Genomic DNA, 24,581 nt, shown 5'->3' on the forward strand with positions numbered 1-24,581 from the left:
CAGAAGTTTCCAGTTGTTCATAAGTTGTCTGGAAGCCAACTTCTCATTACCAACAACCATTCTAGATCAGCGTAGAGAGACCCATCAAGCCAGCTGAGGGTCACCTCACCCATAGAAATTAATGACATTTCATGGATGTGAAATTGAACGACCACAGTTATGAGTCAGAAGAACAAACCCCATTAAATGAATGACTGTATTTGAGTGTTTACATTTTTATGGAATTTACTATTTTGGGGAGGGATTTGCTAGTGATCATCAGCAGACAACATCAAAGCACATACCATCCTAGACACCAAAGCGTTTACATAAAATCAAGGTCAAAATAACTGTAAAGCTAACCCTGGCTGGTTCCTTTTGAATGATGATTTTAGGAAAGGCCTCACAAGTTCCGGCAACACAGCCCCGGGGTCCCGCTGGCAGAATGGAGGTGATCACAGCTCACTACGCACCACGCCTTCCGACATGACGGAGAAGGATGGCAGATGCCAACCTTAAGGCTTGTCTTCTCCAAGCCAATGAACACATGGTCAATTGAGCGTTTCTCCCATCGCACATCTCCTTGAGTCTACATCAAACTACACTCGGGATTTTCTCATATTAGCAGCTGGTAGGTAAATAGGCACCTTCAATTATAAATGAACTCATGTATTACTGGGGGGGGGTGTCTTCCACAGATAACGGGAGTAAATGACTCCCCAGTCCAGCTCCCATGCCCCTCAGGAAAGCCCCTCACAACAGGACCTGCTCCAGGCCAGCGTGGAGATGACCCGTGGGCCCCCAGCCTCTGCCTGCTGCTTCCACATCCACGAAGCTTTAGGAACCAAATGGGCCTCTCTCCCACTGCCTGGATTAGGGTTTTCTAAGCTTTCTCATTCTCACAATCTGTGTTTGGAACTCTTCATGAAACATAACAGGACTTCCCAATATAAGGCTCCCTGTTTTTAACATTTAAAGACGGTCCATTGGGGGCACGTGGCTGGCTCAGTCGGAGAGCATGAAACTCTTGCTCTCGAGGTTGTGAGTTCAAGCACCATGTTGTGTGTAGAGATTACTTAAAAAAAAAAAAATTAAGAAAGGAGATCCCTTGACCATTTTACCTTCCTTCCTAGAAAAACTGAATTGGCTTGTATTTTACATGACTGTAACCAGGATGAATTCCTCCCCTCGCCTGACCATGGACCAGTGGCTTTGAATAGGAAAAAAATTCCCAGTTCCTCCATTAAAACACCCAAAGGACAGCTCTTGAAGCACTCCATTAACACAAGTTAAATTAGTATAGAGATGTGGAAGTAATGGGCTCTTTTTCCACTTGTCTGGAATTTAAAATGGTTTTCTCCTTAGATAGCTAAATCAGATTTGACCAAATACAGAAAAAAAACTTCTATAGAAAACAGATAACCTTCTCCTGAATCTCATCCCATAATTTCACCACGCTTCTCAAACCCCAAGTTTCTGCAAGGGACGTGGACACCCCACACCACTCGAATCCTCTATGGTAATTCTTTTGGAAGAGTCCTACCCTGTAATTCCCTCTTATACTTTTGGTTTGGTGCAGACATGTCCGGTAAAAGACATGTGAGAGACAATGTTTCTTTGCTAAAGAAATTTCTTTAGTTACGGTGATGATTAAATATATTGCCACTTCTCAACAGTGGTAATTTCTGATCAAAGGCAAAATTTCAGTAGTTAGTTACAAACCCAGTGAGGGATTCATATTTGGAAAACTGAACTCAAGACCTCCGTTGTCCAGAGAAGGCATCATAGCCGACGAGCACCTGAAACTTACCAGTCCCTAGCAAGATGTGTCCCAAGTATAAATCACATACCTGATTTGGAAGACTCAGTATGAAAAAAAAAAAGGACTATAAAATATTTCATAACTTTTATATTGATTATTATATAGTGAAATTGTCATATTTTTATATATTTGGCTAAAAGTGTAGTTAAAATTCATCTAACGGGGGTCTTTTTATATTGTGGTTACTAGCCATTTGGAAATTACATGCATGGCTCATCCTGTATTTCTTGCTGTCTGTCCCATGTGCTCAGAGACCCGGTTTACAGATGAAACGATCTGCACGTGGCCTTGTTTGCATTCCAAGTCTGCCTTTGAAAACTCGGAGAACATGAAGTAAGTCTGCCTCTTTAAATCTCTTTCTCCTGAAACTCTTACGGGATTGGCCACTTGACATTATCAGGAGTCATAAGGCTAACCATGCATCAACACTTCAGTTTTTCCAGAATTCAAATAGGAAAGCTTAATTTAACTAACGTTTCTCCATGATTTCCTATAAATCAAAGTCTTTACAAATGTGTGGTAGGCACATGCATGATACGCCAAAGCCAAGTACAAAAGCACTGACAGTGTTTCCAGTATGGGGGTGGTTGAGAAAGAGCTCATAAAGATTAAATACTCAACTGGGAAACTGGTTTTGAGCCTAGCCTAGTGGACTTCTGGTAACACGACCCATGTTAGCAAAGTTTTTACCCATGTAATTCCCAAGATTTAAAAAAAATTTTTAAAGATTTTATTTATTTATTCATGAGAGAGAGAGAGAAGCAGGCAGGCTTCCCACTGAGCAGGGAGCCCAATGTGGGACTTGATCCCAGGACCTTGGAATCATGACCTGAGCCGAAGGCAGATGCTTTAACCGACTGAGCCACCCAGGCGCCCTAAAATTTTTTTGAGTCTTGATTTGTCAAGGTGACCAATGCTAATAGTTGTCAAGATACAGCATATCTAGATGAATTTGGACTTTGCATTTATGTAAGTATGCTCTTGTTTAGTAACTAATGCAAGCCATTCTTCCATTTCTAAGTTCGAGCATTTTAACAGGACAGCTGAAACAGAGAGGACACCTCCGATACTGCTGGCACTCGACAAAGATTTGGGGAATCAACAGTTTCATTTCTATGTGTACCAGAAGTCTTATTATATTACCACATTTCTTTTGCAATTATGATATGTAATTTAATATCAAAAAGTTAATAATGTGCTCCCTGTGAGGAAGCAGAGCCAGAAATCACATCTCTTCATTTGACATTAATTTAATGTCTTTAAATTGCCTCACAATGGAAAAATCTGCATCATGAGATGAGAAAAATCTATTTAAAAAAAAATATTTTGAAAAAATAACATAACCCTAATATAACACTGTTATGTCAACTATATTGGAATTAAATTTTTAAAAAATTACATAAGGAATAAAAAAAAGGCAAAGCAAAAACTGATCGTATTAATTTTACATTTAGAGCTGTTAAAAACAGTAACAATAAATCCTGAGAGCCAAATGTCACTGCCAGTGCAGTTGCATTTATGAATATTTTTATTCAAAAAAATCGTCCCCGAGTAGGGAATTGTAACTAGTACATAACTAGATGCCGGCATCTCAGGATGTTGCACGCACCCAGAGTTCTCTGTCTCATCTCCATCCAGTCCACTGACTTGTAATCACCAGTGACCCAGGGGAAGAAGAAAAGAACCGTTCCTATGCCACGTGACATCTCTCAGCACGTAAGAAGACCACCTGCTCCAGGATAATTATGCTGCATTAGCAGACATCAACAGTTTGTGACCCAGAACTTAATAAACTGGCCTAGAAAATGTCTTCCTTGTTTCTGTATATGCCTGCCGTAGCTAAGAGAATACAACCGCTTAGATAAATGGAGACAAAGCCTAATGGAGTGGAGGGAGCCGAGGGGGAATAAAAAACCCACCCCAAAATGAAGAACAGAAACACACTTGTCACTGCTAACACCCACAAGTGCCAACAGATGTGATCAATTTAATGAAGCATGTGCCTTGGATTTGGCACTACTTTCTGGGGGGAGATCCTCTTTCAGAAAAAGCACCGCATTGTACGAGCTACCCTCCTCACCGCTCAATGCCTGGCATCTCCACTGCCTTGAACCTGGCACGCCGTGCTGTGTGCGGGAACCACGCCACCCCGACAGGTGGCCCTGACTCCCTCTGCCAGAGCGACACAATGAGCATCACACTCCCATTCCAAAAGTCGGAGCCAACCAGGCAGTGCCTCCACCCGCCGAATGAAAGAGGTCAGCCGCGGCCATTCTGAAGTACCAGCCCGTCTGGGGGTAAATCAGGCAATACAGGAACCAATGAAACATGAAGGCAGAGAACAGAAAATACACAGGAACACCACCGTCAGAGTTCAGTTGGCAATGACCCCAAATCTAGAAGCAAGAGTCTTGTGCTACATGATTTACACAGTCACTTTTTTTTTTTTTTTTTAAAGAGCTCAAGAATTCAAAGAAAAAAAAAAAAACAAACAAACAAAAAAAAAAACAAGGGGCGCCTGGGTGGCTCAGTGGGTTGAGCCGCTGCCTTCGGCTCAGGTCATGATCTCAGGGTCCTGGGATCGAGTCCCACATCGGGCTCTCTGCTCAGCAGGGAGCCTGCTTCCTCCTCTCTCTCTCTCTGCCTGCCTCTCCGTCTACTTGTGATCTCTCTCTGTCAAATAAATAAATAAAATCTTTAAAAAAAAAAAACAAAAAAAAAACCAAAACCAGAGTCTTAAATCAGAATGAAAATGTGAGGACGTGATACCCCAAGATTAAGAGTTATCTTACTTCAGCTGCCTGAACTACGTAAAGACAGCAATACAGCAGACAGAGTTTAAGGGTTTGCAACAACCAATCTTTGAGATCTTGTCTTTCATAATAGTTTAGAATTTAAAATGGTTGTTCTGGATATGTAACAGATTCATTCCTCTCTTAAAAAGGTTCTCTCCTGCCCAGCATAAATGAACTAATTAAATTTCTCTTGTTCGTTTTAGCTTCCCTGAAACAAGTATTTTAAGTTATTTGTTTAAAAGAGAAATCGTGGGGCACCTGGGTGGCTCAGTCGGTCAAGTGTCTGCTTTTGGCTTAGGTCATGATCCCGGGGTCCTGGGATCTGGGTCCTGTGATGGAGCCTTGCATCAGGCTCCCTGCTCGGCGGGGAGCCTGCTTCTCCCTCTCCTTCCTGCTCATGCTCCCTGTTGCTCTCTCTGTCTCAATCTCTCAAATAAGTAAATAAATAAAATCTTGAAAAAAAAAATGGTTTTGGCTAGTCTACCATGTTTACTGTGCAGAGAGATGATCTGTTTCCAATCCAAAATACTAGGCTTTAAATGAGATGTCAGTGTTGACAAGATGTCTCATCATAGGAATAACACTTTTTGTTTGGGGCATTCAGAAATGATGACCAGTGCACCATCAACTTTATCTGACTTTGTGTTGTTCTTTTTTGAGGAAAATGTATGGTTTTCCGGGGTGCTTGGATGGCTCAGTCAGTTAAGGGCCTGCCTTCTGCTCAGGTCATGATCCCACATTGGACTCCCTGCTCAACACGGGAGCCTGCTTCTCCCTCTCCCTCTGCCACTGAACATGTGCTCTCTCTCTTTCTCTCAAGTGAATAAATAAAATCTTAAAAAAAAAAAAAAGTTATGGTTTCCCTTATAAGGACATTTACTTTTTTAAAAAAGGATTCTGTTGCAAAAGATCTTGCATGAAGATATTCTAAGCACCATATCACCAAAAACAAACAAACAAACAAACAAACAAAAAAAGCCACAAACAGACAGAAATGTTACGTGAGCAGTTTTTTTTTCCATTTTCTGAAAAGGCAGGGATTCTAGAGGTTAGCACAGAATTGCTTGTTAATAAACTAGCAGTTAAAATTGTCCTGAGCTTTATAATACAGACACTGAATCTATAAAGAAAGCTAATGTATCCCTTCAAAGAGCTTTTTAACAAGTTAAAACCACAAATTTCAGAGTACTCAATGTTTTGTTCCCTTATAAAAAATATTAAAAACCTTTCTTGAACTATAAGTTTCTGTGTAGCTGATGCTAGACCTTTCTTTGAATTCATGTTCAGATCCAAAAAGAACAAAGACCAGGTCACTTTAAAGTTTAAACTTTAAGTTTAAACAATAAACAAACAAATAAAAATGTTTAAGTTAAACAATAAAGTTTAAACCTTAAGTTTAAACCATAAACAGCATTATTATTTGTGTCCAATAAATATGAACTGAACTTCTACCACAGAGGAGCTCTGGTTCTCAGTGGAACACTTACAGACATGTGGATTACATGAGCGACTGGCACTAGGAACCATCATGGCCGTGACAATGTGTTTAGCACATGTTTACCACTCGGCTTTTTGTAAAAATCACACTAACTAGACAGGGGAAAACAAAAAATGAGTGACTATTTCTTAATATAGCTCAAAGTCCAAATGAAAAAATATACACCTGAATGTCCATTAGTTTCAAGCTCTCTTGATACTGAAGGAAATTTAACAGAGATGAAAGAAATTAGTGGCATAAACAAAACTACCATATGATCCAGCAATTCCAATTCTGGGTATTTATCCAATGGAAATGTACTCCCTGTCTCGAAAAGATATGGCACCCTCATGTTCACTACATTATTTAAGGGGCGCCTGGGTGGCTCAGTGGGTTAAGCCGCTGCCTTTGGCTCAGGTCATGATCTCAGAGTCCTGGGATTGAGCCCCGCATCGGGCTCTCTGCTCAGCAGGGAGCCTGCTTCCTCCTCTCTCTCTGCCTGCCTCTCTGCCTGCTTGTGATCTCTCTGTCAAATAAATAAATAAAATCTTTAAAAATAAAAAAATAAAAATATAAAAAAAATAAAACAGACAACATGTGAAATAAACTCTGTCCATTGGCGAATGAATGGAATAAAGAAAAATTGTTTTATATACATATATATATACACACAGACACACATTCTTTCTCTATAAAATACTATATGCTATATATATGCTATAAAATATGCAGCATATATACCATCTAATATTGTGGCATATTACTATATACTATATATGTATGTACACATGATATACTATATAACATGGTATATTACTATATACCATGTAATACCATCATATAGCATATTACACTACAGTATATAATACCACAGTATAGTATTATACTATAAGATATAGAGTATAAATCACTGTACTATGAAATATATAGTACATATAAAATATATACTGTGTGTACATATAGGTATATATGCACAGTATAAACAGAATGGAATATTATTCAGATATAAAAAAGAAGGAAATCCTTCCATTTGCAACATGTTTGGACCCTGAGGGCATTGTGCTAAGTTAAGTAAGTCAGAGAGAGAAAAACAAATACTGTGTGATCTCACTTAGACGTAGAATTAAGAACCAAACTCATAGATAGAATAGACTGGTGTTTGCCAGAGGAGGGTGAAGGTGGGCAGCTAAAAGGTCAAAATTCCAAAAAGTTACAAACCCTGGGGATGAAATGCACAGCATGGTGCCCAGAGGTAACAACACTGTTGCATATTTAAAAGTTGCTAAGAGAGTTGATCTTAAAAGTTCTCATCACAAGAAATGTGTTAACTATATATGTGATGGATGCCAACTACATTTATTGTGATCGTTTCGCAATATATGCAAACACTGAATCACTATTTTGTATACATAAAACCAATAAAATGTGAGATGTCAATTATATCTCAATTAAAGAAAAGAAAAAAATGCACATTCCAAGAGAAACAGAAAAAAAAAATTAACAGTATAAAGGCCACAGCCATCAATTCTACATAAATGCGCTATGACAAGGAGGGAGTGCTTACTGAGTGCCCACTGTGAGGTGTGTACAGGAAGGAAAAAGTTAACAAGGAAGTATGGAAAACCAGAACATTCTGCTTCTTGAGCATTGTGAATACTGACAGCTTTATTTTAATCAACATATACTAGACTATAAGCTCTTTGAGGCCCAGATTGTTCTAGTTTTTATATCCCCAACTCAGGACACAGGAGCTGGTACAAAGGACACCCTCAATGTTTGGTTAATTACTGGTGAAAGAATGAATGACCAAAACTGATGTTAGCTTGGAACAGAATCAGAAAAAGTGTTATCATGGATGTCCTACCAGAAATACTTTTGTATCTAGGGCTCTGCCTGTTTCTTCTCTGCGATGTTATTATTAGCATATGAAAATATGCTCCTCTTTAAAAAGACTCTTAGCCACTGTAGGCATGAAGTTGAACCTTAACATGATGTGTAAGGATTATTCCAGAGAGTTGTTCTCCACAAACAAAGAAGTACTTTCTATTCTATTATGTTTAATGAGCAATATGGAAAATCTGAAATGCAGAAAAGTGGCTGAAACCATAGTGTCTCGGTCAACAGAGACTAGGAAAGGCTCTAGCAGACCTCATGGGCACCAGTCCTGGAGAGGGGGGTGTGGATAATGAAGCAAATGGGCATTTGGGAGACAGGAGGGGAGGGGGGACTGGCAGAGCAAAGGGGACTGTCTGATATGAGCAGAACATGGGGTGGGGTGGGAGTGAAGGGGGGCGCCATCCAGTCACTGTGTCCCGTCCTGCTCTGCCTGCTCCCCAGTCCAGCAGGTGGGCTCAGGGCGCAGAGCCACATGGGGAGTAGGGACTCACAGAACTGCAGTCTGTTTCAGATGCGGGCTTCCCCCAAGCAAGCTAATAACTCAGTGTAAGCTTCTTTTTCAAATCCGTGTTGCTATGTGCCTCCAGACCTGCAAGGAACTTGGGAGGCAGAATTCAATCCTGCCCTCCATACTCTGTGAAAACAATACGTGGGAACTGAAAAGAGTAGTGCAAACCAACTCAGAATGATGGAGAGTGCTGACTGAGGGGTGGTTGTTTTCAACCACCTACTTTAAACTCACAAGGAATAAAAATGATCATGCTCTGTAACTCAAAGCCTACCTGGGCAGGTGATACAGAGGACAGAGAGGACACAATAGACCAATAATAACACTCAGGGTTGAGACCCGAGGCTGGATGCGTGGAGGGGGGCAACCTCCTAGCTTTACATTTTCCGATGACTAAGTAAGCTGACAGGGACTCTAAAATACCATTCCAGTCTGGAATCAGGGCCACAGGCTTCATTTTCATCGATTCCTTCCTTTTCCTGAAGGGGGGTTCAAGTGAAGAGGGAAACAGATCCCGGAAAGGTGTGTGTTGGGGGTGCTGTAGGCAAGAGGTCAGTACTTCTTTGAAGACCTCCTAATTGGTCCATTTGTCTTCTGTTCTAAGTAGCTTCAACCTAATGAAAATCTATTTATATTCTTAAAAGGCTCTCCGCGGAAGCTATGTCTGCTACTGCTAGCTGTGTGCAAACATTAAATATTTCCCGGTTAACTTTCTTGAAAACATTTACACACATCACATTAAAGGCCCAACAATCTCCTTCCAGTTTTAAAGCAAACATATAAATGTCAAAAGAATGCTACCAGACCGAAGAAGAAAGGTCACCTTGCTACTACAGTTAACATAGTTCCATTAGGACGGGAATATACCGCACCAGTTTCTCAAGCATCAATGTATTCATTGAAAAGCCATCACATATTAGAGCACTTTTACCTTCGGTATTAGCTCCCAAAGGCTTTATTTTAAAAATGTATCTTCTGTAAAGATGGCTCTTGGAAATAATTTTGTAATTTACAAATGAATTCAAAAGCATATCAAAATATGCTCAGTTGGTTAAGCATCTGCCTTCAGCTCAGGTCAAGATCCTGGGGTTCTGGGTTTGAGTCCCGCATGGAGCTCTCTGCTCAGTGGGGAGCTGGCTTCTTCCTCTCCCTGTATCCCTCCCCATGAGCGCTTGTGCTCATGCTCTCTCTCTCAAACATACAGCTTAAAAAAAAAAGAAGGTCAATGCTAAAGGAACCAAGAAAAGACTATACGACATCTTTAGTTTTACTCCATTCTGCAGGAATACTCCACATTAACGGAGGCTAATAAATGTATCCATTCATTGGACAGAAGAACTTTTAGTCTCCTGATAGTTTTTCATTATTTCACCAAAGTAATCTTTAGAAGTAGTGAGAAGTTTTATTCTATTTCCTAAATTCTATGTCCCACATGTTAAATCTATCAACGTTGAGGATTTTCTTCAGAAAATACTTCTGATGTCTTTGACATGCATTCAGAACAAGGAATAGATTCTTTAAGGGAGGGATGTGTTAAAATTAATAAAATGATTCTTCATGAAACTTCAGAGTTGTTTTGGGGAAAGGCCAACGGATTTAATTTCTAATTTTCTTTCAGAAAAATAGAACTGATAAATTATTGTCCTCTGTAATTGCAAATTCAGATCTGCCCATTGAAGAACATGAGGTAGCACCATCTGTAATGAGCAAAAGAGTGATTAGTAAGGGCGCCTGGGTGGCTCAGTGGGTTAATCACCTGCCTTCAGCTCAGGTCAGGATCTCAGTTTCCTGGGATTGTGTTCCACATCAGCGGGGCTGGGGGTTGTCCCTGCTTAGCGGGGAACCTGATTTTCTCTCTCCCCCTCCCTGCTGCTCTTTCTCTTTCTCTCTCAAATAAATAAAATTAAAAAAAAAACACAAAACAACAGTGAGTAGTAATGGACCCCCAACCCCTACTCCCACTCCCACTCAGATCCAGTCTCATGGAAGAGCCACTTGATGGTGCCGAATGTGCTATGAGGCTAGGGCAGGTGCACTCCTCCATCTCCCCTCCTCCCCCACCAGATCCCTGGGGCCATGTGTCCTCAGGAATTTAATGATCATGACAGGTAGGGAGGTCTCAACCCAGGAAGAGGTGGACCTGCCTTCTTGCTAAGTTAGTTTTCAGTCTCCGGGAAGAAAAGTCACCACCAATATTCTCTATCCTGGAAGCTGTTCTATTGAGCCGTCCCCAACCTCTTTGCTGTATCAGAAACACAGGGAGTCAGAAGGAAATTGATGGTTTCATCTCAGTATGAAAAAATAATGGTAACAAAAGGGGGTACAGAGTGTGGCTGGGTGTAACCAACTTCTGAGGGAGTCTGGTACAGTCTGGGGCCACTGGGGTCACCCTTGGTATTGTCTTAGCAGAGCCGTTGGTTTGAGAGCACAGGTGCTCCAAGACAATCTGCCCCATGTCCAGCCTGTGCAGGATGGGAGGGAGGGGGCACCATGAATGAAAAGGCTCATAGGCCCTCCCCAGTCCACCCCCCGGAAACTATAGACAGTTTCTAGATGGATGTTCAAGGTAGATAACTATAAATACCTAGAACATCCAAACAACACAGCCTGTGCTAGAAGAGTTTACAACCCTGCCTGAATCTTTTCATAGGAAAAAACTAAGGGTTAAACTGAAGCCTATTGGGTACACCAATGTTCAAAGCAGCATTAGTCACGGTAGCCAAAAGATGGAAATAACCCACAAGCCCACCGACAGATAAACAGAAAAATGAGATGCGATAGTGGAATTATTCAGCCTTGACACAAATTCTGACACACGCTACAGCATAGAGAACCTTGAGGCTGTTACGCTCGGTGAAATAAACCAGACACAACAACTACTGTACGATTCCACTTACATGAGGTACCTAGAACAGTTACATTCTGGACAGAAAGCAGACTGGTTGTTGCCAGAGGCTAGGGGAGGGGAGATGGGGAGTCACTGTTTCATGGGTACAGAGTTTCAGTTTTTCAAGATGAACAAGTTTTGGACGTGGACAGTGGTGACGGTTACAGAACAAGGGGAATGTATTTAGTGCGCTCAACTGGTACACTGAAAAACGGTTAAAATGGGCACTTTTATGTTCACTATATTTTACCACAATAAAAATAAGGGGGAAATACTGCTATAGTGACTTTGATGTCCCCTAACTTAGCTTAAATAATTATTGACTTCTGGCAAGTCTGGCAACATGCTTCCTGCCTCCTCTCAGATTACTCAGAAGCAAATCCCAGACATTATTCCATTTCATCTATAAATACTTCAGCCTGTGTCTCTAAGAGAAAAGGATTGTTTTTTAAAATACACCTGTGATGACATTATCATGCCTAATATTTTAACAATTTGTTAACAGAATTGAATGTGTCTCCTGGTTTGTTTATTTATTTATTTAAGAGAGAGAGAGAGGGAGAGAGAGAGCACGAGCGCATGCTGGGGGAGGTGGAGGGAGGAGAGGGAGAGAGACTCCCAAGCAGACTCCTGCTGAGCATGGAGCCCGACACGAGGCTCCATCTCATCACCTTGAGATCATGACCTGAGATGAAATCAAGAGTCAGATGCCCAACCGACGAGCCACACAGGTGCCCCCCTTCTGGTCATTTGTAACAATGGTTTTGAAAAGCTTTGCCTCATTGGTCCAGTGAGTACAGGGAAGGAGAACAGCACAAGGCAGTTGGCCTTGGCTTTGAAATGAGTTAGAATCCAGTGAGTTAGACTCCAGTGTAAACCCAGTTCTGCTATAAATAACTACGTGAGCCCCCAAAAGTTACTGCAACTGTGAGTCCTACATCTGGAAAATGGGAAAGTAACTCCACCTACTTTAGAGATTGTTCCATAATTAAATGAGAAAAAAGAGAGACACCTGCGTACCCATGTGCCAGTAGATGGTCAAGAAATGGCAGCTGTTACATTAACAGCAAAGTCTTCTACGTTCCTAAGTAAAAACTGCTGGAAACCCCTAATAGTCAATCCAGAAAAAAGTTCTGGAACCCCTCAGACGGTGACAACTACCCTGGGAATCACCTGTCTCAGAGCCTGGCAAACCCTGCCAAGAACATGGCAGGAAGCGTCTCAGGCTTTGAAGCCAGCGGGCCCGTGTGGACGCTGCGAAACTCTGCCGTGGCAGGGCGAAGCGGCCCAGACAACGTGGCAAGAAATGAGTGTGCCTGTTTCACAACACTTTATGGACAGACACTGGAATCTGACCTTCATGTAAGTTTTTGTATGTCACAAAATGTTATCATTGTTTTTTATTTCCCAACCATTTAAAAGTGTGGAAAATCAGAGAGCTGAGGACGAGTCAAGTGCAGGCCGGGGAAACAGTGGAATGTGCGGAATCCCCATGCCCGGTGGCCGGGGTCCAGTCCCAGGGGCTCCCATCCCGCCCACCCGTGCCTCTTTGCAACTCCCCCAGTGGCTCCCATTCTGGTGCCACAACTAGGGTATCCAGGATGCCAACCCCGCGGTCCTCACCCCCCACCTGCTCCCGGACTGCCTCCTGTGAATCCCTTGGCACACGGCATAGGAGGACCAGGAATGGTGACAGACAAGAAGATGGGGAAGAAAATGAAGAAAGCTCACAAAAAGACACACAAGTGCCACGAGAATGGCAAGCGTTCCCCCTCTGCTCTTCCAGCACAGACTCTGACCGAATCCAGAGCCCGGACCCTTCCCTCAAGGCTCTCCAGGTCCGGTCTCCCATCTGACTTCAGGTGTCATCTTGTGCTGGGGAAAATGAGACCCTGTGTCCCTCCTCTGTCCAGTCTGAGCCTTCCACTGGAGGCCGTTCAGCCCTAACTGGCTTGGAAAAGCGAGAAAAGAATGACCATGGGCTAGCGAAGACTGTCTTCTCACCCCTGGGATAGAACTTTTAGCGGATGAGTTTAGTAGGAGAACCATTTCCTGAGAATGGTGAAATCTTTGAGCTAAATGCTGAAGATGAATTTAAGATCTATAAAATGTGATTTTTTTTTCTTACTTTCTTTTGTAATACTCAGGGTTGTGAGGTATTGTGGAAATTGAATTATGGGAGAAAAAGAAACTGCCCCATTTTTATAATGGTAAAAAAACATGTAAAAATCATTATTAAAATTTGCTGTAGTCGTTATTAAATTAGGTAGTAATGGCTCAATGCGTATTTGGAAAAAACAACTCATTCTTAGCTTGCAGGCCACATGCGAAAGGGTAGCGGGTTGGACTTGGCCCCTGGGTCCCTCTGTTTACTAACCCTGAGATTTCCGCTTCATCGACCCCAGCACAGAATTCGGAATGAGCGGTCTGCTCTTCAGTATCAATAAGAGATTATTTATGGCAAAAACCGAAGTACATATATTAGTATATGACAATCCTATGAAAGGCCTGGCAGCTAGAGCACACCTGAGCTTTGAGAAACTCTGGAAAAGCTTCAAGCAGGCCAAGGTCCACGCACTCCTGTTTAAAAGGCTCCGCTCCAACATTCCAGAAGAAGTCACCCCACTTGCCTCTCCCCCAAACAGAAATCACTGACTGCGAGGTACGAGGAGAGCTCTGCAGTCCATACGCTTCTGACTTCCTCAGATAACAGAAACTGAATGTATAACTTCTGCTGGAGCTCGCAGTCATGACAGGTACATACGCTGAATTCCTCGCATCCAGTGTCTACGATAAAGCGACTGGGAAGGTCTGACTTGAGTTGGGGCTGACTGGAATCCATGCACTGAGCAGAGTCATATGGGGGTTCTGCTGTATCTCAGTCAACGCACCTGCTGGGCCGCTCCAGGCCATTCCTCCACACCCCCCGCCCCGACACACACACTCAGTGAGCTGTTGCAATGCCAGCAACGAGGACTTTCTTTGTACATATTAATACCACGCCAATGACAAAACCAAGAATTTCATAATCCCGGTCCATACCCATCGCTATTCGTTCATTTTAGACTTTTTTCTATTTCCCTCACGGAGAGGTTTTAATAAGGAATAGTAAACAAAAGTGTTTCTCCCCCTGCAATTTTGCTGCAAATATAATGACAAAAATTGATCACAGCTGCTTTAGGAAACCGCAAAAACTCCTGGTCTCACCACCCTAAAAGGCTCCCATGTGAATGCTAATGTATGAACTTTGTATTATCAAAAACGCAACGGAGTAAACACGTATCTGAAGAGAGACCTTTTGGCCAACATTCTCTTAAAATGATAAAATTATATACATAGATAATTTCTCATCTCAAAATTAAGAAGGTAAACATCATGCTTACTTTCTCTAAACGCTTTACAGTAGCCCAGGAAAGATAAGAGAAAGAACAGGGCCCCCAGGAGGTCTGCACGGCCGACAACACCAGCAACCTTGAAAGAGAAGAAAAAAAGATTTAAATGAAAAAAAAAATTTTTTTTAAATCCTAAACTTAGGAAACATGATACATTTCTTAGAAACGAAAGGCAAAAACCGTACTAGATTCTGCCATCTATTAAAATAACTGCAACAGTCCTGTGGTCTTATCTTCCAATTGGTTTTTCTTTTCCCTCTTGGACTAAGACTTGGGTTAGCTGCTTCTGAGAGAATGGGATGGACACGACTGTTCTGCTGCCTGTTCTGGGAGCAGGAGCCCCACCACAGCACCCTGCACCCTAGAGCCCAGACACTGATGCTGATGTCCCCCAAGTGGATTTTCAACAGAAAATGCTAGAAGCTCGAAGGGCAGAATATTGAGCAAAGAAAATTTGACCAGAAACATGCAGGAAAGGTGGGAAAGAGATGTGAAAAGTCACCAGGCAAAGAGAAAAAGGTAAAAAAAAAAAAAGAGAGAGAGAAAAAGGTACAGGGACAACCATGGAGAGCCACCCCTGCCACTGTTGCTCCTTTCAAGACCAAAACCGATTCGTGGGGGGCTTAACCTGGAAAGCAGAATGCTTCACACGACTGAGAAGGAAGACGAAGACAGAATAGTGTCTCCCATTTCTTTCTGCCACGACTGCCCTTTCCTTCTTTACCTTAGTGATAACTTCTTTACCTTAGTAATAACAAAGCAATGTAAAATCTGTGTCTCACGTCACATCTGGTAACTGTTCTCCAAACATCTCCTGGCAGAGAAAGACTGAGAATCCCATTCAGGAGTGTGGGTCTGGCTTACGTGGCACACGCTGCTAACCAGCACTTGGATGCGACATGTGCCACGTCCTGTGTTTCTGGGATTCTGTAGGTATTACTCCAATGGCTGGTAAGTTTATTTTTTTTTAAAGATTTTTTATTTATTTAACAGATAGAGAGATCACAAGTAGGCAGAGAGGCAGGCAGAGGTGGGGTGGGAAGTCGGCTCCCTGCTGAGCAGAGAGCCCGATGCGGGGATGGATCCCAGGACCCTGAGATCATGACCTGAGCTGAAAGCAGAGGCTTAACCCTCTGAGCCACCCAGGTGCCCCAAGTTGATCTTTTCTTAAAGGACATGAAATGTGGGACAGAATAAAGACTAAGCTATAATGGAGGTAACAGAATAATACAGTTCACATGAAAATTACTATATTTATATTCGATTCCCAACTGTTGTGGACAAGCAGTGGCTAAAGAGAATGCCTTTGAGCGATGATTTCCCGCTACCCTGGCTAGCTGTAAAACGCTGGAGGTGATTATCCATTCTGATCACTCATTTCTGACATCAGCGCGTGTGACCATGCAAGGTGTCCCACAATCATTAAGATTGAAGGAGCTGATGAATCCAGCCTGTGAATACCACCCACGTGAAAAAACCTCTGAAGAAGGAAGCTAGGGACAGACACAGGTTCCACAGATCCGGACTAAGCATGCCAATATGCCGGAGGGGTAAATGTACCATGACTCCGTGAGTGCAGTGAACACGTAATGAGAGTCTCTGAACACTGCGGCCCGCGGCTCACTCAGTCAGGCACCCGGGAAAACGGGGCTGCGGTAAAGTGAGCAGCGCCTGGCACCCAGGAGGGGCACCTGGCACGCAGCAGGCATGGGCTCTTCTGTGAGCCTTATGAGGCTCCAGAAATTAATTTTTTCTCCCATTAACCTGTCTTATGTCAATTTAATAACAAGGCCAGCCAAAGAACCTAGGAGGGAAGGGAAAATGTTTCCACCCCTACAGAGGTAACCGTTAATGCTCATATTCAGGTATTCTAGAGAAATCGCTGCAATTCCCTCAAAGCCATAGAGCAGGTAGTGGTGTTCCTGCTAGGAACAAACTGCATCGGGGGTGTCAAGAAGGAATGAGAGGAAGGGAAAGGGGGGTGCTTCCCCAGCTGATGCCTTCAGTGTTGAACTCTGGGTTTGTGCACAGATGGAACCCCTAAGGAGGCCTGCATTTCTCTCTTTGATACCAAATCCAGGCAACCTGAAATCCCTACCAATACTCTGAGGAAAAGGAAAACCTACGGTGGCATTGGTGTCCTTGGGGGTCTCCATCCTGATGGCCGCAGACAAAGGGCCAGGCGACCTTCTCCCTTAGCTCTTCTCCCTCCTCTAGCTTATTGGTAGGCTTATAGGCCTACCAATACCCCAGAATGATTTGGGGTGATATACTTGAAAATGAGAGACATTCATGTCAGTTGAAAAGCAAAAAACACTAATTATAATTATTTCATCACCCACTGGGGACCGGGAGTTGGGAAGACTGACCAACGCACTGTGGTTTGCCTGGGACTGTCCCAGTTTTAAAGTGGCAAGTCCCATATCCCGGGACCCCCTTAATAATGGGCAGAGTGGGGGGCTAGACACCCTAGAAGACTGGGAAATTCAGGTTCTTATATGCAGTGGACAAAAACATTCTCAATGCTAATATCAAGAAGGTATAAAGACATAAGACACATGAATTTAATACAAAGAAATTTATATAACTAAAACCTAGACGGGCCCCTGCCGCCACTGCTCTCCCTTAATAAACGTAAAGAGGAGCACAATAACCATCCAACCCCAGTCCCCATCCTACATCACCATTCAGTGTGGGGGCGGCATGGAGGGCCCTGGTCCAGAGTCCACAGCCCAGGGCTACTTCCCCAGCACGGGTCTGGGGCCTTCAAAGGGCTCTCCTTCCACCTAACTCCTTGGGTCATGCTTTTTGCTAATTTCTAAAGCTGGGTTACATGTAGAATGGGGCCTTACAGGGGGGTGAGATGGGAGGAAACTGAACACTCCCTGTTTGCCAGAACAATGAATGATGAACATGCGAATTATTTGTCTTAAGAATGCTAACTTGGGGGCGCCTGGGTGGTTCAATCAGTTAAGCTCTGACCTTGCTCAGGTCATGATTTCAGGGTCCTAGGACTGAGCTCTGCGTTGGGCTCCCCACTCAGAGGGGAGTCTGCTTCTCCCTCTCCCCCTGCTCCTGCGCTCGCTTGCTCTCAAATAAATAATTAAAATCTCAAAAAAAAGAATGTGAATTTTTAATCACCCATTTTTTTTTCTTACAATTTGAGTTTCAATGACTGATGGAATGGAAGGGTACATGAGATGAAGAGATTTTTCTCAAGTATTCCCTTCTCTCCTATAGCTAGAATTTCCTCGGCTTCTTTTTAAATATTTCAAATGTAGAATTTTAGGGTTCATATGTTCCCAGATTGCATTAACTGGGGCATGGGTGTGTGTGCACACACCTAGTTATACTTCCTGGCATTTCAACTTTTCTAGAAACTAACTTCTCAACATTTAAATCCATCAGAAAGGATGAATACCCAATTTTTGTATCAACATGGATGGGGCTGGAGGAGATTATGCTGAGTGAAATAAGTCAAGCAGAGAGAGTCAATTATCATATGGTTTCACTTACTTGTGGAGCATTAGGAATAACACAGAGGACATGGGGAGATGGAGAGGAGAAGTGAGTTGGGGGAAATTGGAGAGGGAGACAAACCATGAGAGACTGTGGACTCTGAGAGACAAGCTGAGCCGTTTGGAGGGGAGGAGGGGTGGGGGGTTGGGTGACCCTGATGGTGGGTATTATGGAGGGTAGGTATTGCATGGAGCACTGGGTGTGGAGCATAAACAATGAATCTTGGAACACTAAAAAAAAAAAAAAAGAAAAGAAAAGAAAAGAAAATTAAATTAAAAAAAATCAAAACAACAAAACTGACTTAGAAAAATAAAATAAAATAAAATCAGAATTTTAGAAACATTTCTTTGGTTAATAATTCAACTATTTCATTTTGCTTTAAGATCACACTAAATTAGATGAGGACCAAAACTGTAAATCAGTACTTTTGCCAGAAATTCCCTTATTTCTGATCGTGCACACTATTTCTGGGTCCCAACAAATACTTAAGCCATAAGGAGGACTCACGTAGAAACAAATTCTAATTTGGTCACAATCATATATAAATAGTCTACAATCAATCTTTTACAGCAGTTTCCAGATTGTTAGTCCTCTGAATTTGCTAAAGTAAAACATGAGAATTTTTTTTTAAAAGGTTTTAAGTGAGAAAATGCTAGGAGAAGGCTGTGATAACAACTCTGTACAATCCCCTTAATACCGAAGAACAGCGCTTAATAAAAGCAGATGCTAAAGGCAGGAATTCTGTTCAATATTTTGAAATTCAGATCAAGATGCTCAATACATTTGGTTAAATGGGGGGGGGGGATTTAAATACACATGAAATCCAGAAATCTGTTGCAGAGAAGTAATAAGAAATATGTAGTATTTTATACTGGGTACCTCATGCTCACAGAATGAATGGCTAAAATCGAATCTTTTACTTAGCAAACATGCAGACTTTCATTTTCAAAGGGTTCCATGGTAGCAGGCCTTGGGTGGTTCTTGAAATGCTCACAGATCTAGTGCAATCCCAGTACAATGTGCACCAAATACATTCAGTGGCAGCTCCGTGGAATAAAGACGTGGCCCGCAGGACAGCAGGTTAGGACCCTGTGCCCCGTCACCTGGGCAACCTGGGCCTCCTGGGCCAAATCTTCCAAGGGGAAGAGAGGAATACAGGCGGCAGAGAAGAGAGGAAGGAAGGTGGAAGAGCTCCTGACCAACCCCCAGCACAGGGTGGGACCCACACCTTCCCAGCGCAACTCAAAGTGTGCGGGCCTCTCCTCCGTGTGAGATCGTCAGTTCTATCCCTAGACAGCTCATGCGAAGGTAGGGAAATTAAGTCCGACACTTTGCCGAAGACCTTGCTTTGGCCTTTAGACCCCGAAACCGGGCAATAGTCACCATTTACGCTTTCCAGTGTGGTCATACAGGGGAGATGGGAAGCATCACCAGAGTCACCTCATATGGTGATGACAAAGTCCTCAACGCCCCTCCACCCCCTTGGGACCCGGCATTTTTCATGAGAGAGACCCGTTGGGGCCGCAAATAATTGTTTCAAGTGTGGGGCAGGGTGTAGCCCCGTATCCTTTCTACTACAATGAGACTCTTCAAAGAAAGCCTGTTTGAGGGAATGAGCCAACATATGACAGGCTCCTTGTCCTCACCCAAGGAGAGATGCCCCAGATGGAGGGACGGACTCTACTTACACACTCCGTGTGCACCGGATGTGTGGCGAAGAGCAGAGCGGCCAGCAGGGACGACCTGGGGGCCAGGTTTAACCGCTGGCCTCTACTGGTGTACTGCAGGCCGCCGAGCAGCACGGAGAAGACGTCCAGCATGAGGACGGAGATGCCTCCGTGCAGGAGGATGTTGGTCACGTGGAAACCCATGGGGTGGAAGCCTCCAGACAGACAGTAGTTGATCCTGTAAGTGAAGGGGGTTCACACCAGATGCGCGGAAGCATGCCAGAGAAAACACAAACCACCCGAAGAAGAAGGCTGGTGAGTAGCAGTACTCCAGGGAGAAGAGGAAGTTTGTCAAAAGCAAGATAAAAAATGCCTATCGAGTGAGGAAGGTTGAAGAAAAGGTGACAGCATAATTAACTGCAGGGGGAAAAGTGGAGGCCGAGAGCATCTCAGAGGAGCAGGAGATAACATGGAGAGGAAAAGCAAAAGGAAAGCTGGACGGATTTTTTAAGCACTAAAAGGCAAGACTGCAGGCCAAGACGATGTAACATAGCACGCATTTGTCCTGGCTCCCCCCAGGGACCCGGGTTTAAGATAGTCCCCAAATCTGCTTATCCAAAAACACACAGGCACTCCTTGATCGTTCCTCCATCAGCCTTCCACCCAACAAAACACATTCCCGGGGTCTGGAATTCTTACTCCTGCCTGCTGCCCACCGGCCAGCAGCTCCATTCATCATTTCTCTGCTTCTGAGAGGCCCGTTCCCACGTGCCTCCTGCACCCAAGAAACAGCTCAGAATGGGAGGTTTGGTGAGCTGAATACATCTACCCCCCGCAAATGGGGAGTGGGGTGAGAGTGTTTTTAGCTTGATTTTGTTTCTGCACATTGACTTGGTAACAGTAGGAAGGTTTTTACCTTCTTATTTTCGTAGTGGAAACCCCCACAATGGCATTAGACGCCATGAGCTCCCTTGACTCACATTGTTTCTCCAGTGTTGACCAGCAAAGGCCCCACCTCCAAGGAATGTGCAAAATATGGAACGTTGCCCGAGCTGGCACGTCATCCTTGCACAGGGGCCAATGAGCATCTCCTCCGTATCCTTCCACTCTGAGGATCCGCACTGGCAAAGCCAGCCCTGGAGTCAGGTGTCCTCACACGCATTCTCTCCACCTTCCCGGGACCTATTCCTAACAGCTGGGATTAGCACGTACTTCTTGGAGCCCCTATGAGTGAGACCATGTTGTCCCCCAGGATCCACTGGCGCTCCTCCCGCGCACCCGGAGGCTCAGCCCACTGAGCCTGGCACAGCAGCCCGCCCCGCCCGCGCAGTCACACCTCACCTGAAAGTCAGGACGGTCAGTGGACGGTAGGACTTGTGGCTGGTGTTGCTGCTCAGCCTGCTGCCCCAGAAGTCATGATGCCACAGGTCCCCGAGGGGCGTCTCCGCCCGGAGGTCCTGCGGGAACGGACGCAGCAGAGGGCATCCTGAACAAAGGCGTCCCGGCCCCTCCCCCACCCCGTGTCTCCGCCCTCACCGTGAGCTCTTCCCTGGAGCTCCGCGTTCCCCTCTGCTCCATCTCTCCCACCCGAACTGGCCCAAACCGCCATGATCTCTCACCTACCACACCGCCAGGCCTTCCAGCGGGTCCACTGCGCCCTGGGACACACTTCCCAGGCTGTTCTCTCCAAGACGCAAGCTGGGTCACCTGCCCTATCCTGCTTGAAGCACTGTGGTAGCTGCCGTCCTCCACGACAGAGCCTAGCCCGGATGTGGATGCCCCAGCCCAGGGTGCTCTGGCTCCTGCCAAGCTCTGCCCCTCATCTCCCTCAGGCTCTGACCTTTGTCCCAACCCCACTCAGCACCTGCTGCCGCCCATCCCAAAGGCTGGGCACGCGCAGGTGTCCGCCAGTTACCCCTCCGCTCTTCACAGCCCAGTTCCTCCCACCTTAACTTTCACATCTTAACCTTAATCCTTCACATCTTAACCAGCTGTGACCTTCCTCAGCTGACGCCGTTCCCCTTCCAGAGGTCTCTGGGCATCTCGCCCCTGGCCTTACAGCGGTGGCACACTGCCCCATGCCTGGACTGAGTGTCAAGGAGGCCAGGGCCACATCGCATAGGCGGGGAGTATACAGAAGGTGCTTAATCTATGTTGAATGTGCATAGTCCTTTCATATTCATATGATAATTTCTCTAAATTAGCCCAGTGAAAACATGAGTGGACGAGCATACATTATTTTTGATCATGAGCTAAACAGAAAAGTTAAAGATAAAACAACTTCCATGTAATTTTTCAAGATAAAAATCACTAAATATTAAAAAACGATACCTACCTTACTATGAAGGTAATTTAACTTGGTCCTATACTACAGATGTTTAAAAATGCATCTTTTAAAGAAGCATTTAAATGTAAAACTAGGGGTGCCTGGGTGGCTCAGTCAGCTAAGTGTCCGACTCTTGGATTTCGGCTCATGTCCTGATCTCAGGGTTGTGAGATCGAGCCCCGCATCTGGCTCCGGGCTCAGCGTGGAGTCTGCTGTTCTTCTCCCTCTGCTCCTCCCCCGACTCGTGCTCTCTCCCTTTCTCTCAAATAAATAAATAAGTAAGTAAAATCTCCAAAAAAATAGATGTAAAACGAAATTGCTTAAACTGTGTCTAACAAGAAGGGGCAGACATAGCACTATAGAGTAAGCAACAAAAGTGAAGGTTAATATTCTCTTTAAAAACATAGTTAAACAGGAATATTTTAGGGACTAGCAATTATGACATGCTAAGCACAGCGTATCAGTCAATGCTCTCTGTTGCATGAACCAGAATCAACTCTGATTAACATAAGCAAAAAAAAAAAAAAAAAAAAAAAAGGAATGCTTTTAAAGAAGAGGGCAAGGCTCACGGACTCCCAGGGGGCTCCCGGGTTTGAGGCACTGTAGCCAGAAGCACACCCACAAGTCACACCGCTGGATGTCCTGCGGAGCCTGCCCACTCCTCTTTGTGGGACTAGCTCCCGATTCCAACAGGGGGAGTCTGCCTCCAACCCGGACAGTCTCTGCAGCTTCTGACACCCAAGGTGGGGAAAGCCTCAGGCAGAAATACATCCAACCTGGGGGCACCTGGGTGGGTCAGTGGGTTAAAGCCTCTGCCTTCGTCTCAGGTCATGATCCCAGGGTCCTGGATCGAGCCCCACATCGGGCTCTCTGCTCAGCAGGGAGCCTGCTTCCCCCTCTCTCTCTGCCTGCCTCTCTGCCTACTTGTGATCTCTGTCTGTCAAATAAATAAATAAAATCTAAAAAAAAAAAAAAAAAAAGAAATACATCCAAGCTGGCCGGCCTGGAAGAGCAACCGGTGTCTACAGCACGTGGGGGAGCTTGGGAAGGATTCGCGACCTCAGCGCCTGCTGACTCAAAGGGCCAGGCTTGCTGTTGGGTGACAGAGGCAAAGCTGGTCACCTGATATCTACTCTGAGGGTGAATTTTCCTTCCCTTGTGTGTCAGCTTCAGAGCTCTTGAACGTATTGTCCCCTCTTCTGAGGGTCGGTTGGGTATTTCACGAAGGTCTCGGAACCGCCCGCTAATTAGGTGGGCTCAGTTCCGAAGCTGGAAGTCCACCTTCTTTCCAGAAGAACCTGTTCCCTTGAAGGAGCTGGGCGGAGGCTCTTTCCCTCCATTCGAGCAGAAAACGAACACCAGCTAAGGTCTAAATATTTGATTAGGTGGAGCCTCCACACAGCAGGCACTTAGAGAAAGAAAGGTCAGTTTTTCCTCCAATGATTTACAGAAAAGACGTGTGCCTGAAATTCCTGCTCGTGCCACTATCTCAAAGAAAACCCTCATCTCGAAGAAAACGAGGCGACGCAACACTACAAGGAAGCATCTGGAAAGCGGTCTTTAACACCACGACAACCCCGGAGCAGCCTGTTTCCCATGACTGCGGGCACTGTGCCAAAGAGCAGAGCAGAGCCTTTCATTAGAGAGGAGAGGGAGAAAGGAGGGCTAGCGAGCTAACAAAAGGGCACAGTGTGATGCTGTAGAGAACACGGCCAAGACAATGTGCCGCGGAGCCATGGAACGGCTTCGTCTGCCTTAGCCCAGGCAGGAGGAAGAATGATGACCGCAGACCCGGGCATCCCTGCACAACCGAGCCCGCGCCTTCCCCCTCCTTGTCTATCAGGGCTCTTTGACATACGGCCTAAGGGAACACTGGACAGCCCCCACTTTGTCAAAGTAGAAGTCAAGAAACTCTCAACGAAATGAAGAATGGGCATTAAAATTAAGTCATATTCTCATATTCTTGTTAGAAAAGACAAGGACTGATGAAGCCACCCATGTGACAGGGTTGCTGGGAGCTACAGACGTTGCTACTCTTGCCTTTAAGCACGGTTTCAAAAAGAAGGGAACGCTGCGGTGACTTCGGGGTGAACTGGAGGAAAATGACCAGGGAAGATCCTGGATTAAAAACAAACATCAAGGACGCTGTAGTCCGTGTCATCAAAAGAGAGAAAATCAAGTAGAGACAAAACCTGCATGAGTCGCCCTCAGTCCCATCCCACCCTCGCCCCACAGAACACGTGTTGGCCACAGAGAATTTTTCTCAACATTTTCAATATGAAAATGATTTTCTTTTTCTCATTTGGAAGAATC

General features: G+C 44.5%; 1 protein-coding gene across 6 annotated transcripts in view; it reads right to left on the bottom strand.

Annotated features, from left to right (window-relative positions):
- Window positions 1-24,581, bottom strand: part of LOC111147003 (transmembrane and tetratricopeptide repeat containing 4) — a 62,480-nt gene that overhangs the window by 30,961 nt on the left and 6,938 nt on the right. For 5 of the 6 annotated variants that reach the window (XM_022502840.1, XM_022502839.1, XM_022502837.1 and 2 more), the window contains 3 exons: window positions 21,284-21,399; window positions 19,964-20,180; window positions 14,748-14,835 (listed from right to left, as the gene is read on the bottom strand). In XM_022502840.1, the coding sequence (XP_022358548.1) occupies window positions 14,748-14,835; window positions 19,964-20,180; window positions 21,284-21,399 (421 nt within the window). The remainder of the gene's footprint in view (window positions 1-14,747; window positions 14,836-19,963; window positions 20,181-21,283; window positions 21,400-24,581) is intronic. The other variant, XM_022502842.1, reaches the window with a different exon arrangement.

This window comes from Enhydra lutris, unplaced genomic scaffold (assembly GCF_002288905.1).
Source record: "Enhydra lutris kenyoni isolate GAN:26980312 unplaced genomic scaffold, ASM228890v2 scaffoldscaffold15, whole genome shotgun sequence".
NCBI lineage: Eukaryota > Metazoa > Chordata > Mammalia > Carnivora > Mustelidae > Enhydra > Enhydra lutris.